The sequence below is a fragment of the Salvelinus fontinalis genome, chromosome 7, assembly GCF_029448725.1.
Source record: "Salvelinus fontinalis isolate EN_2023a chromosome 7, ASM2944872v1, whole genome shotgun sequence".
In the NCBI taxonomy this organism is placed as follows: Eukaryota; Metazoa; Chordata; class Actinopteri; order Salmoniformes; family Salmonidae; genus Salvelinus; species Salvelinus fontinalis.
In genome coordinates, this window is record NC_074671.1 from 1,809,054 (window position 1) to 1,825,127 (window position 16,074).

The window sequence follows — 16,074 nt, forward strand, 5'->3', positions numbered from 1 at the left end:
CACATTCTCCCCAGTCTGGTCTCACCCTAGATGTCCACATTCTCCCCAGTCTGCTCTCACCCTAGATGTCCACATTCTCCCCAGTCTGCTCTCACCCTAGATGTCCACATTCTCCTCAGTCTGCTCTCACCCTAGATGTCCACATTCTCCTCAGTCTGCTCTCACCCTACATGTCCACATTCTCCTGTCTGCTCTCACCCTAGATGTCCACATTCTCCTGTCTGCTCTCACCCTAGATGTCCACATTCTCCTGTCTGCTCTCACCCTAGATGTCCACATTCTCCTCAGTCTGCTCTCACCCTAGATGTCCACATTCTCCTCAGTCTGCTCTCACCCTAGATGTCCACATTCTCCTCAGTCTGCTTTCACCCTAGATGTCCACATTCTCCTCAGTCTGCTCTCACCCTAGATGTCCACATTCTCCCCTGTCTGCTCTCACCCTAGATGTCCACATTCTCCCCAGTCTGCTCTCACCCTAGATGTCCACATTCTCCTCAGTCTGCTCTCACCCTAGATGTCCACATTCTCCTCAGTCTGCTCTCACCCTAGATGTCCACATTCTCCTGTCTGCTCTCACCCTAGATGTCCACATTCTCCCCAGTCTGCTCTCACCCTAGATGTCCACATTCTCCTCGTTCTGCTCTCACCCTAGATGTCCACATTCTCCTCAGTCTGCTCTCACCCTAGATGTCCACATTCTCCTCAGTCTCGTCTCACCCTAGATGTCCACATTCTCCCCAGTCTGCTCTCACCCTAGATGTCCACATTCTCCTGTCTGCTCTCACCCTAGATGTCCACATTCTCCTCAGTCTGCTCTCACCCTAGATGTCCACATTCTCCTCAGTCTGCTCTCACCCTAGATGTCCACATTCTCCTGTCTGCTCTCACCCTAGATGTCCACATTCTCCCCAGTCTGCTCTCACCCTAGATGTCCACATTCTCCCCAGTCTGCTCTCACCCTAGATGTCCACATTCTCCCCAGTCTGCTCTCACCCTAGATGTCCACATTCTCCCCAGTCTGCTCTCACCCTAGATGTCCACATTCTCCTCAGTCTGCTCTCACCCTAGATGTCCACATTCTCCTCAGTCTGCTCTCACCCTAGATGTCCACATTCTCCTGTCTGCTCTCACCCTAGATGTCCACATTCTCCTCAGTCTGCTCTCACCCTAGATGTCCACATTCTCCTCAGTCTGCTCTCACCCTAGATGTCCACATTCTCCTGTCTGCTCTCACCCTAGATGTCCACATTCTCCTGTCTGCTCTCACCCTAGATGTCCACATTCTCCTCAGTCTGCTCTCACCCTAGATGTCCACATTCTCCCCAGTCTGCTCTCACCCTAGATGTCCACATTCTCCTCAGTCTGGTCTCACCCTAGATGTCCACATTCTCCTCAGTCTGCTCTCACCCTAGATGTCCACATTCTCCCCAGTCTGCTCTCACCCTAGATGTCCACATTCTCCTCAGTCTGGTCTCACCCTAGATGTCCACATTCTCCTCAGTCTGCTCTCACCCTAGATGTCCACATTCTCCTCAGTCTGCTCTCACCCTAGATGTCCACATTCTCCTCAGTCTGCTCTCACCCTAGATGTCCACATTCTCCCCAGTCTGCTCTCACCCTAGATGTCCACATTCTCCTGTCTGCTCTCACCATAGATGTCCACATTCTCCTCAGTCTGCTCTCACCATAGATGTCCACATTCTCCTCAGTCTGCTCTCACCCTAGATGTCCACATTCTCCCCAGTCTGCTCTCACCCTAGATGTCCACATTCTCCCCAGTCTGGTCTCACCCTAGATGTCCACATTCTCCCCAGTCTGCTCTCACCCTAGATGTCCACATTCTCCCCAGTCTGCTCTCACCCTAGATGTCCACATTCTCCTCAGTCTGCTCTCACCCTAGATGTCCACATTCTCCTCAGTCTGCTCTCACCCTACATGTCCACATTCTCCTGTCTGCTCTCACCCTAGATGTCCACATTCTCCTGTCTGCTCTCACCCTAGATGTCCACATTCTCCTGTCTGCTCTCACCCTAGATGTCCACATTCTCCTCAGTCTGCTCTCACCCTAGATGTCCACATTCTCCTCAGTCTGCTCTCACCCTAGATGTCCACATTCTCCTCAGTCTGCTCTCACCCTAGATGTCCACATTCTCCTCAGTCTGCTCTCACCCTAGATGTCCACATTCTCCCCTGTCTGCTCTCACCCTAGATGTCCACATTCTCCCCAGTCTGCTCTCACCCTAGATGTCCACATTCTCCTCAGTCTGCTCTCACCCTAGATGTCCACATTCTCCTCAGTCTGCTCTCACCCTAGATGTCCACATTCTCCTGTCTGCTCTCACCCTAGATGTCCACATTCTCCCCAGTCTGCTCTCACCCTAGATGTCCACATTCTCCTCAGTCTGCTCTCACCCTAGATGTCCACATTCTCCTCAGTCTGCTCTCACCCTAGATGTCCACATTCTCCTCAGTCTCGTCTCACCCTAGATGTCCACATTCTCCCCAGTCTGCTCTCACCCTAGATGTCCACATTCTCCTGTCTGCTCTCACCCTAGATGTCCACATTCTCCTCAGTCTGCTCTCACCCTAGATGTCCACATTCTCCTCAGTCTGCTCTCACCCTAGATGTCCACATTCTCCTGTCTGCTCTCACCCTAGATGTCCACATTCTCCCCAGTCTGCTCTCACCTTAGATGTCCACATTCTCCCCAGTCTGCTCTCACCCTAGATGTCCACATTCTCCCCAGTCTGCTCTCACCCTAGATGTCCACATTCTCCCCAGTCTGCTCTCACCCTAGATGTCCACATTCTCCTCAGTCTGCTCTCACCCTAGATGTCCACATTCTCCTCAGTCTGCTCTCACCCTAGATGTCCACATTCTCCTGTCTGCTCTCACCCTAGATGTCCACATTCTCCTCAGTCTGCTCTCACCCTAGATGTCCACATTCTCCTCAGTCTGCTCTCACCCTAGATGTCCACATTCTCCTGTCTGCTCTCACCCTAGATGTCCACATTCTCCTGTCTGCTCTCACCCTAGATGTCCACATTCTCCTCAGTCTGCTCTCACCCTAGATGTCCACATTCTCCCCAGTCTGCTCTCACCCTAGATGTCCACATTCTCCTCAGTCTGGTCTCACCCTAGATGTCCACATTCTCCTCAGTCTGCTCTCACCCTAGATGTCCACATTCTCCCCAGTCTGCTCTCACCCTAGATGTCCACATTCTCCTCAGTCTGGTCTCACTCTAGATGTCCACATTCTCCTCAGTCTGCTCTCACCCTAGATGTCCACATTCTCCTCAGTCTGCTCTCACCCTAGATGTCCACATTCTCCTGTCTGCTCTCACCCTAGATGTCCACATTCTCCCCAGTCTGCTCTCACCCTAGATGTCCACATTCTCCCCAGTCTGCTCTCACCCTAGATGTCCACATTCTCCCCAGTCTGCTCTCACCCTAAATGTCCACATTCTCCCCAGTCTGCTCTCACCCTAGATGTCCACATTCTCCCCAGTCTGCTCTCACCCTAGATGTCCACATTCTCCTCAGTCTGCTCTCACCCTAGATGTCCACATTCTCCTCAATCTGCTCTCACCCTAGATGTCCACATTCTCCTCAGTCTGCTCTCACCCTAGATGTCCACATTCTCCTCAGTCTGCTCTCACCCTAGATGTCCACATTCTCCTCAGTCTGCTCTCACCCTAGATGTCCACATTCTCCCCAGTCTGCTCTCAACCTAGATGTCCACATTCTCCCCAGTCTGCTCTCACCCTAGATGTCCACATTCTCCCCAGTCTGCTCTCACCCTAGATGTCCACATTCTCCCCAGTCTGCTCTCACCCTAGATGTCCACATTCTCCCCAGTCTGCTCTCACCCTAGATGTCCACATTCTCCTGTCTGCTCTCACCCTAGATGTCCACATTCTCCTCAGTCTGCTCTCACCCTAGATGTCCACATTCTCCTGTCTGCTCTCACCCTAGATATCCACATTCTCCTCAGTCTGGTCTCACCCTAGATGTCCACATTCTCCTGTCTGCTCTCACCCTAGATGTCCACATTCTCCCCAGTCTGCTCTCACCCTAGATGTCCACATTCTCCTCAGTCTGCTCTCACCCTAGATGTCCACATTCTCCCCAGTCTGCTCTCACCCTAGATGTCCACATTCTCCTCAGTCTGGTCTCACCCTAGATGTCCACATTCTCCCCGGTCTGGTCTCACCCTAGATGTCCACATTCTCCCCAGTCTGCTCTCACCCTAGATGTCCACATTCTCCAAAGTCTGCTCTCACCCTAGATGTCCACATTCTCCTCAGTCTGCTCTCACCCTAGATGTCCACATTCTCCTCAGTCTGCTCTCACCCTAGATGTCCACATTCTCCTGTCTGCTCTCACCCTAGATGTCCACATTCTCCTGTCTGCTCTCACCCTAGATGTCCACATTCTCCTCAGTCTGCTCTCACCCTAGATGTCCACATTCTCCTCAGTCTGCTCTCACCCTAGATGTCCACATCCTCCTCAGTCTGCTCTCACCCTAGATGTCCACATTCTCCTCAGTCTGCTCTCACCCTAGATGTCCACATTCTCCTCAGTCTGCTCTCACCCTAGATGTCCACATTCTCCCCAGTCTGCTCTCACCCTAGATGTCCACATTCTCCCCAGTCTGCTCTCACCCTAGATGTCCACATTCTCCTGTCTGCTCTCACCCTAGATGTCCACATTCTCCTCAGTCTGCTCTCACCCTAGATGTCCACATTCTCCTGTCTGCTCTCACCCTAGATGTCCACATTCTCCCCAGTCTGCTCTCACCCTAGACGTCCACATTCTCCTCAGTCTGCTCTCACCCTAGATGTCCACATTCTCCTCAGTCTGCTCTCACCCTAGATGTCCACATTTTCCTCAGTCTCGTCTCAACCTAGATGTCCACATTCTCCCCAGTCTGCTCTCACCCTAGATGTCCACATTCTCCTGTCTGCTCTCACCCTAGATGTCCACATTCTCCTCAGTCTGCTCTCACCCTAGATGTCCACATTCTCCTCAGTCTGCTCTTACCCTAGATGTCCACATTCTCCTGTCTGCTCTCACCCTAGATGTCCACATTCTCCCCAGTCTGCTCTCACCCTAGATGTCCACATTCTCCCCAGTCTGCTCTCACCCTAGATGTCCACATTCTCCGCAGTCTGCTCTCACCCTAGATGTCCACATTCTCCCCAGTCTGCTCTCACCCTAGATGTCCACATTCTCCTCAGTCTGCTCTCACCCTAGATGTCCACATTCTCCTCAGTCTGCTCTCACCCTAGATGTCCACATTCTCCTCAGTCTGCTCTCACCCTAGATGTCCACATTCTCCTGTCTGCTCTCACCCTAGATGTCCACATTCTCTTGTCTGCTCTCACCCTAGATGTCCACATTCTCCTCAGTCTGCTCTCACCCTAGATGTCCACATTCTCCCCAGTCTGCTCTCACCCTAGATGTCCACATTCTCCTCAGTCTGGTCTCACCCTAGATGTCCACATTCTCCTCAGTCTGCTCTCACCCTAGATGTCCACATTCTCCCCAGTCTGGTCTCACCCTAGATGTCCACATTCTCCTCAGTCTGCTCTCACCCTAGATGTCCACATTCTCCTGTCTGCTCTCACCCTAGATGTCCACATTCTCCTCAGTCTGCTCTCACCCTAGATGTCCACATTCTCCTCAGTCTGCTCTCACCCTAGATGTCCACATTCTCCTCAGTCTCGTCTCAACCTAGATGTCCACATTCTCCCCAGTCTGCTCTCACCCTAGATGTCCACATTCTCCTGTCTGCTCTCACCCTAGATGTCCACATTCTCCTCAGTCTGCTCTCACCCTAGATGTCCACATTCTCCTCAGTCTGCTCTTACCCTAGATGTCCACATTCTCCTGTCTGCTCTCACCCTAGATGTCCACATTCTCCCCAGTCTGCTCTCACCCTAGATGTCCACATTCTCCCCAGTCTGCTCTCACCCTAGATGTCCACATTCTCCCCAGTCTGCTCTCACCCTAGATGTCCACATTCTCCCCAGTCTGCTCTCACCCTAGATGTCCACATTCTCCTCAGTCTGCTCTCACCCTAGATGTCCACATTCTCCTCAGTCTGCTCTCACCCTAGATGTCCACATTCTCCTCAGTCTGCTCTCACCCTAGATGTCCACATTCTCCTGTCTGCTCTCACCCTAGATGTCCACATTCTCCTGTCTGCTCTCACCCTAGATGTCCACATTCTCCTCAGTCTGCTCTCACCCTAGATGTCCACATTCTCCCCAGTCTGCTCTCACCCTAGATGTCCACATTCTCCTCAGTCTGGTCTCACCCTAGATGTCCACATTCTCCTCAGTCTGCTCTCACCCTAGATGTCCACATTCTCCCCAGTCTGGTCTCACCCTAGATGTCCACATTCTCCTCAGTCTGCTCTCACCCTAGATGTCCACATTCTCCTCAGTCTGCTCTCACCCTAGATGTCCACATTCTCCTCAGTCTGCTCTCACCCTAGATGTCCACATTCTCCTCAGTCTGCTCTCACCCTAGATGTCCACATTCTCCTGTCTGCTCTCACCCTAGATGTCCACATTCTCCTGTCTGCTCTCACCCTAGATGTCCACATTCTCCTGTCTGCTCTCACCCTAGATGTCCACATTCTCCTCAGTCTGCTCTCACCCTAGATGTCCACATTCTCCTCAGTCTGCTCTCACCCTAGATGTCCACATTCTCCTCAGTCTGCTCTCACCCTAGATGTCCACATTCTCCTCAGTCTGCTCTCACCCTAGATGTCCACATTCTCCCCAGTCTGCTCTCACCCTAGATGTCCACATTCTCCCCAGTCTGCTCTCACCCTAGATGTCCACATTCTCCTCAGTCTGCTCTCACCCTAGATGTCCACATTCTCCTCAGTCTGCTCTCACCCTAGATGTCCACATTCTCCTCAGTCTCGTCTCACCCTAGATGTCCACATTCTCCTCAGTCTGCTCTCACCCTAGATGTCCACATTCTCTCCAGTCTGCTCTCACCCTAGATGTCCACATTCTCCCCTGTCTGCTCTCACCCTAGATGTCCACATTCTCCTCAGTCTGCTCTCACCCTACATGTCCACATTCTCTCCAGTCTGCTCTCACCCTAGATGTCCACATTCTCCCCAGTCTGCTCTCACCCTAGATGTCCACATTCTCCTGTCTGCTCTCACCCTAGATGTCCACATTATCCCCAGTCTGCTCTCACCCTAGATGTCCACATTATCCTCAGTCTGCTCTCACCCTAGATGTCCACATTCTCCTCAGTCTGCTCTCACCCTAGATGTCCACATTCTCCTCAGTCTCGTCTCACCCTAGATGTCCACATTCTCCCCAGTCTGCTCTCACCCTAGATGTCCACATTCTCCTGTCTGCTCTCACCCTAGATGTCCACATTCTCCTCAGTCTGCTCTCACCCTAGATGTCCACATTCTCCTCAGTCTGCTCTCACCCTAGATGTGCACATTCTCCTGTCTGCTCTCACCCTAGATGTCCACATTCTCCCCAGTCTGCTCTCACCCTAGATGTCCACATTCTCCTGTCTGCTCTCACCCTAGATGTCCACATTCTCCTCAGTCTGCTCTCACCCTAGATGTCCACATTCTCCTCAGTCTGCTCTCACCCTAGATGTCCACATTCTCCTCAGTCTGCTCTCCCCCTAGATATCCACATTCTCCTCAGTCTGCTCTCACCCTAGATGTCCACATTCTCCCCAGTCTGCTCTCACCCTAGATGTCCACATTCTCCTCAGTCTGCGCTCACCCTAGATGTCCACATTCTCCTCAGTCTGCTCTCACCCTAGATGTCCACATTCTCCCCAGTCTGCTCTCACCCTAGATGTCCACATTCTCCCCAGTCTGCTCTCACCCTAGATGTCCACATTCTCCTGTCTGCTCTCACCCTAGATGTCCACATTCTCCTCAGTCTCGTCTCACCCTAGATGTCCACATTCTCCTCAGTCTGCTCTCACCCTAGATGTCCACATTCTCTCCAGTCTGCTCTCACCCTAGATGTCCACATTCTCCCCTGTCTGCTCTCACCCTAGATGTCCACATTCTCCTCAGTCTGCTCTCACCCTAGATGTCCACATTCTCTCCAGTCTGCTCTCACCCTAGATGTCCACATTCTCCCCAGTCTGCTCTCACCCTAGATGTCCACATTCTCCTCAGTCTGCTCTCACCCTAGATGTCCACATTCTCCCCTGTCTGCTCTCACCCTAGATGTCCACATTCTCCTCAGTCTGCTCTCACCCTAGATGTTGACCTACAGACTTGGATTATAATCAAGACAGGTTCATCATGTTTCAAGGTGTAATTCCATCACTCTCCTCTATGTGGTGTATGAACCTCGGGCAAACTAAATATACAGTTGAAGTCGGTAGTTTACGTACACCTTAGCCAAATACATTTAAACTCTGTTTTTCACAATTCCTGACATTTAATCCTAGTAAAAATTCCCTGTTTAGGTCAGTTAGGATCACCACTTTATTTTAAGAATGTGAAATGTCAGAATAATAGTAGAGAGAATTATTTATTTCAGCTTTTATTTATTTCATCACATTCCCAGTGGGCCAGAAGTTTACATACACTCAATTAGTATTTGGTAGCATTGCCTTTAAATTGTTTAACTTGGGTCAAACTTTTCACGTAGCCTTCCACAAGCTTCCCACAATAAGTTAGGTGAATTTTGGCAATTCCTCCTGACAGAGCTGGTGTAACTAAGTCAGGTTTGTTGGCCTCCTTGCTCACACACGGTTTTTCAGTTCAACCCACAAATTTTCTATAGGATTGAGGTCAGGGCTTTGTGATGGCCACTCCAATACCTTGACTTTGTTGTCCTTAAGCCATTTTGCCACAACTTTGGAAGTATGCTTGGGGTCATTGTCCATTTGGAAGACCATTTGCGACCAAGCTTTAACTTCCTGACTGATGTCTTCAGATGTTGCTTCAACATATCCACCTAATTTTCCAGCCTCATGATGCCATCTATTTTGTGAAGTGCACCAGTCCCTCCTGCAGCAAAGCACCCCCACAACATGATGCTGCCACCCCCGTGCTTCACGGTTGGGATGGTGATCTTCGGCTTGCAAGCCTCCCCCTTGATGATGCTGCCACCCCCGTGCTTCACGGTTGGGATGGTGATCTTCGGCTTGCAAGCCTCCCCCTTGATGATGCTGCCTGGCTTGGCTAATTTTCTTAATCAAATGGAACCCTGTTTACAACTCTGTATAGAAAAGAAACGGACAGAAATACTCTGTTACAGGGTGACAGCTTCCACCCTGAGCCATTAAAAAGAGGACTTCCGAGAAGCCAGTTTTTTAGACTGCGCCGTATATGCCACTCCACAGAGGACTATCTAGAAACAGCAGCGGAGATGCACATGAGGTTTCTAAAAAGAGGCTATTCGTCACAATGTGTGGATGAAGCTCATAATTTGGCATTGGAAAAAACACGAGATGAACTGCTACAAAAAAGACCCGCTAAAGCTACAGGACACTCCGTAATGTTCACAACTACATATACTTTGAATTCGCCAAAAGGGGGAGATGTGGTCAAGAAACACTGGCATATTTTATCATCGGACCCAGCTTTGCCGGCTGAATGTAAATATCCACCAGGTATTGTGTATAGGAGAGGTCGCAATTTACGCGATAAATTGGTTCATGCCAACTGCCAGCCAGAAAAGAAAATCAGCCAAGCTCTTTTACGCCCTCTACCAAATGGTAGCTATAGATGCAGAGGATGCGCACAGTGCAACAATATGAAGTGTGAATATTTCTGTCACCCACACACAGGAAAACGGTTCCAAATAAATGACATTATTACGTGTTCCACCACCCATGTTATTTACACGATTAAATGTCCATGTGGGCTCTGTTATGTCGGTAAAACCACCCGCTCTCTCAAACAGACAATTAGGGAACATAAAAATCAGGAGAAACGTCAGGGATTATCCAGTCGCTGTACATTTTAATGACCTGAAGCATGACATTTCCACCTTTAGATTTTGTGGCATAGAGAAAGTTAAGATATCAGACAGGGGAGGTGATATTAATAATACTCTGAGTAAAAGAGAATGTTTTAGGGATTTTCACCCTCCAGACATTATTTCCTAAAGGACTTAATAATGAAATGCCTATGTATGTTATGCTGTGAATTGGAACATGAAATATGTGTCTCTTGTAGATTATTCTGACGTTTTTCATATGATGTACTCAATGACTAATGAAAACTTGCTATGTCCTCATTGAGATTTTACAGACGTGTTCAATACGCCTTATTTATACACTTTTGTAATATTTATGAAATGCATATTGTTATACTTGATAGTACTTCTTTGTTTTTCCTTTGCCTCCAACCCCCTTCAATGTGTAGAAAGGATGTGGGTGGGGCCAGGTCTACATAAGGGTGCAAATTAAAAAAAATCACAAAAGCTCCGAGGAAGGCCGTGAGGCCGATACGTAAAGCTTATTAAATATCGGTGATACTATCAAGAGCAGTGTGCGGTTTCCTTTTTCCTTCATCTGGTTAAATAAAGGTGAAATAAATCAAATAAAAAATTATGTTTACATTCTCAACTTTATTTTTCATGTTCACAATGTATTTTATTTTGATTCAATGCATATGTTGTGAAATTGACCCCATATTATAGCAATGATTTCACAGACAGACCACTTAGAAGTTAAAACATGGGGGAAACATTTGATTTGAACCACTGATAGAACATAGGCTTTCACCACATTGACAGGAGTTTCATGTTTATTTCTGGTTTATTCTGGGGGTGAACTAGAAGTGCTCCTGAGTAGAACAGGAGTAGAACCCTTTTAATTTATTTTAGATTTGTTTACTGTGACACAACTTACAGACGATTATGTACTGCGCAATAACTCATAGGAGTACACACATTAGACCATCTTGAAAAAGTAACGCATATTATATTTTATAGAAATTCTTGAATAATTTTTTGTATGATAACTAGTATATAATATATGGATAATTCTACACATTTCCCATCACTTTTGCCCTAATTATTCATTTACAAAGCTTAGGGGATGGGACTCTTATTCTGAAAAGACTCCAAAAATCCATGACCTATAAGTACTGAGTTATGCTTGCCTGCTTCACAGCGGTCCCCTACTCCTCCTCTCACCATAATACCCCTCCCCTTTCTTCTCCTCCCGTCTCTAGACAGTGGTAGAGAACAGATGAACGCGTTTGACTGGGAACCCTCTGTGTGTTACCCTCTGAAGTCTCCTCTGCATGCCTTGATGTCGCGTTTGCCTTTAATAAAATGTAATGGCTCATTATAACCAGCAGAGGGCAATAAAGTCCATGTAAAGCTACTGCCTGGTTCGGTTTCTCTCAGTCCTTACTGAGGTTAGCTGAGAACAAGAAAACAATAGCATGAACAAAGGGATTTATTTTCCTGCAGTGATAATATGTTCTGCATCAAACAAATAGTGTTGATTCTCAAAACGGCAAGCGTCTCCATTGAAAACAAAATGATAAATAACCTTTATTTAACTAGGCAAGTCAGTTAAGAACAAATTCTGATTTAATATGAGAGCCTACCTCGGCCAAACCCCAACCTGGACGACGCTGGACCAATTGTGTGCCGCCCTATGGGACTCCCGATCACGGCCGGTTGTGATACAGCCTGGAATCGAACCAGGGTCTGTAGTGACGCCTCTAGCACTGAGTACCTTAGACCGCTGCGCCACTCTGGAGCACAATAACATCGTCTACAGTAGACACATATTCTATCTTGGTCCCTGGTAGTGCCAGCTAGGGGGACCCTCAGACAATCCCAGCCTTACACACACACACACACACACACACACACACAAACACTTCTCCTGTGGGAGGCTGGGAAGCTTCTTTGTATTGTTTTCACAATTGGAGACAGAGTGTAACAGTGCAAGGAAGACTGAAGAGGAGAAAGAAGAAGAGAGGAAAGGAAAAGAGAGAAGAGATTAAGTGATTAGACGAGGATAAAGAAGAAGAGAGGAGAGAGAAGAGATTAGGAGATTAAAAGAGAGAAGAGAGGAGATTAGAAGAGAGGCGAAGAGATGAGAAGAGAAGAGATTAGAAGAGAGGCGAAGATATTAGAAGAGAGGAGTTTATAAGAGAGGAGATTAGAAGAGAGGAGATTAGAAGAGATTAGAAGAGAGGAGATTAGAAGAGATTAGAAGAGAGGAGATTAGAAGAGATTAGAAGAGAGAAGTTTAGAAGAGATTAGAAGAGAGAAGTTTAGAAGAGAGGAGATTAGAAGAGAGGAGTTTAGAAGAGAGGCGATTAGAAGAGAGGAGATTAGAAGAGATTAGAAGAGAGGAGATTAGAAGAGAAGAGATTAGAAGAGATTAGAAGAGAGGAGATTAGAAGAGAGGAGAGAGAGGAGAGGAGATTAGAAGAGAGGAGATTAGAAGAGAGGGGATTAGAGGAGATTAGAAGAGAGGCGATCGACGATAGGAGGAGAAGGGAGGATTTTAGAAGAGAGGAGAGAGAGGAGAAGAGAGGAGAAGAGAGGAGATTAGAAGAGAGGAGAAGAGAGGAGATTAGAAGAGAGGAGAAGAGAGGAGATTAGAAGAGAGGAGATTAGAAGGGAGGAGATTAGAAGAGAGGAGAAGGGAGGAGATTAGAAGAGAGGACAGTAGAGGAGATTAGAAGAGAGGCGATCGACGATAGGAGGAGAAGGGAGGATTTTAGAATGGAGGATATTAGAAGAGAGTAGAATAGAAGAGAGGTGAAGGGGGGGAATTAGACGAGAGGAGGAGAGGGGATTAGAAGAGAGGACATTAGAAGGGAGGAGAAGGGAGGATATTAGACGAGAGAAGAGAGTGTGATGTGTGAGAGCAGAGTATACAGCCCTGGGTGATGTGTAGAAGTTCATAAAGAAACTACTGTTCTAACGCTGACATCATCTCACGGTAATAAACAGCCTGAGTGACACATACCTATCCTCGGGGCTGTGACATAACAGCATAACAGACTGTCTGGGATTTCTATTGCTTTGGTGGAATTTTCACACGTATGTGGCTTCACCAACATTACCAACATTGCATTGGTCAATTCAGACATGTAATACTGTAATACTGTAATGTAGGACAATATAGTACTGTAATACTGTAATATAGGCCAACACATTACTGTAACACTGTAATATGACAATATAGTACTATAATATAGCCCAATACAATACTGTAATATAGGACAATATAGTACTGTAAAATAGGCCAACACAGTACTGTAATATAGGACAATATAGTACTGTAATACTGTAATATAGGCCAACACATTACTGTAATGTAGGACAATATAGTACTGTAATACTGTAAAATAGGCAAACACATTACTGTAATATAGGACAATATAGTACTGTAATACTGTAAAATAGGCCAACACAGTACTGTAATATAGGACAATATAGTACTGTAATATAGGACAATATAGTACTGTAAAATAGGCCAACACAGTACTGTAATATAGGACAATATAGTACTGTAATACTGTAAAATAGGCCAACACAGTACTGTAATATTGGAGAATATAGTACTGTAATATAGGACAATATAGTACTGTAAAATAGGCCAACACAGTACTGTAATATAGGACAATATAGTACTGTAATATAGGCCAATATAGTACTGTAAAATAGGCCAACACAGTACTGTAATATAGGACAATATAGTACTGTAATACTGTAATATAGGCCAACACATTACTGTAACACTGTAATATGACAATATAGTACTATAATACTGTAATATAGGACAATATAGTACTGTAATACTGTAATATAGTCCAATACAGTACAGTTATACTGTAATATAGTCCAATATAGTACTGTAATACTGTAATATAGTCCAATACAGTAGTGTAATATAGACCAAAACAGTACTGTAATACTGTAATAAAGGCCAACACATTATTGTAATAGTGTAATATAGTCCAACACAGTACTGTAATACTGTAATATAGACCAATGCAGTACTGGAATACTGTAATATAGTCCAATACAGTACTGTAATACTGTAATATAGGGCAATACAGTACTGTAATACTGTAATATAGGCCAATACAGTACTGTAATACTGTAATATAGACCAATACAGTACTGTAATACTGTAATATAGACCAATACAGTACTGTAATACTGTAATATAGGGCAATACAGTACTGTAATATAGGTCAATGCAGTACTGTAATACTGTAATATAGGGCAGTACAGTACTGTAATACTGTAATATAGACCAATACAGTACTGTAATACCATAATATAGGCCAATACAGTACTGTAATACTGTAATATAGGGCAATACAGTACTGTAATATAGGACAATATAGTACTGTAATACTGTAATATAGGCCAATGCAGTACTGTAATACTGTAATACAGGCCAATGCAGTACTGTAACACTGTAATATGACAATATAGTACTATAATATAGCCCAATACAGTACTGTAATATAGGACAATATAGTACTGTAATACTGTAAAATAGGCCAACACAGTACTGTAATATTGGAGAATATAGTACTGTAATATAGGACAATATAGTACTGTAAAATAGGCCAACACAGTACTGTAATATTGGAGAATATAGTACTGTAATATAGGACAATATAGTACTGTAAAATAGGCCAACACAGTACTGTAATATAGGACAATATAGTACTGTAATATAGGCCAATATAGTACTGTAAAATAGGCCAACACAGTACTGTAATATAGGACAATATAGTACTGTAATACTGTAAAATAGGCCAACACAGTACTGTAATATTGGAGAATATAGTACTGTAATATAGGACAATATAGTACTGTAAAATAGGCCAACACAGTACTGTAATAAAGGACAATATAGTACTGTAATACTGTAAAATAGGCCAACACAGTACTGTATTATAGGACAATATAGTACTGTAATATAGGCCAATGCAGTACTGTAATACTGTAATATAGGACAATATAGTACTGTAATACTGTAATATAGGCCAATACAGTACTGTAATACTGTAATATAGGCCAATATAGTACTGTAATACTGTAATATAGGCCAATGCAGTACTGTAATACTGTAATACAGGCCAACACATTACTGTAACACTGTAATATGACAATATAGTACTATAATACTGTAATATAGGGCAGTACAGTACTGTAATATAGGCCAATACAGTACTGTAATACTGTAATATAGGACAATATAGTACTGTAATACTGTAATATAGGCCAATACAGTACTGTAATACTGTAATACAGGCCAACACATTACTGTAAAATTGTAATATGACAATATAGTACTATAATATAGGCCAATACAGTACTGTAATATAGGACAATATAGTACTGTAATACTGTATATAGTCCAATACAGTACTGTAATACTGAAAATACAGGCCAATACAGTACTGTAATACTGAAAATACAGGCCAATACAGTACTGTAGTGTATTTTTTAAGCAGGTAAGTTGACTGAGAACACATTCTCATTTACAGCAACGACCTGGGGAATAGTTACAGGGGAGAGGAGGGGGATGAATGAGCCAATTGGAAGCTGGGGATTATTAGGTGACCCTGATGGTATGAAGGTCAGATTGTGAATTTAGCCAGGACACCGGGGGTTAACACCTCTACTCTAATGATAAGTGACCTTTAGTGACCACAGACAGTCAGGACACTTGTTTTACATCCCACCCGAAAGACGGCACCCCTACACAGGGCAGTGTCCCCAATCACTGCCCTGGGGCATTGTGATATTTTTTAGACCAGAGGAAATAGTGCCTCCTACTGGCCCTCCAACACCACTTCCAGCAGCATCTGGTCTCCCATCCAGGGACTGACCAGGACCAACCCTGCTTAGCTTCAGAGGCAAGCCAGTAGTGGTATGCAGGGTGGTATGCTGCTGGCTAAATATAGGGCAATACAGTACTGTAATACTGTAATATAGGGCAATACAGTAATACTGTAATATAGACCAATACAGTACTGTAATACTGTAATATAGACCAATACAGTACTGTAATACTGTAATATAGACCAATACAGTACTGTAATA

At 45.4% G+C, this 16,074-nt stretch overlaps 1 protein-coding gene across 2 annotated transcripts in view; it reads right to left on the minus strand.

Moving 5' to 3' along the window:
- LOC129858923 (LIM domain and actin-binding protein 1-like) overlaps positions 1 to 11,893 on the minus strand; it is an 84,119-nt gene extending 72,226 nt beyond the window's left edge. For both annotated transcript variants that reach the window (XM_055928159.1, XM_055928158.1), the window contains exon 1: positions 11,589 to 11,893. In XM_055928159.1, the coding sequence (XP_055784134.1) occupies positions 11,589 to 11,755 (167 nt within the window). In that variant the 5' untranslated portion in view covers positions 11,756 to 11,893. The remainder of the gene's footprint in view (positions 1 to 11,588) is intronic.
- Positions 11,894 to 16,074: the final 4,181 nt, after the last annotated feature.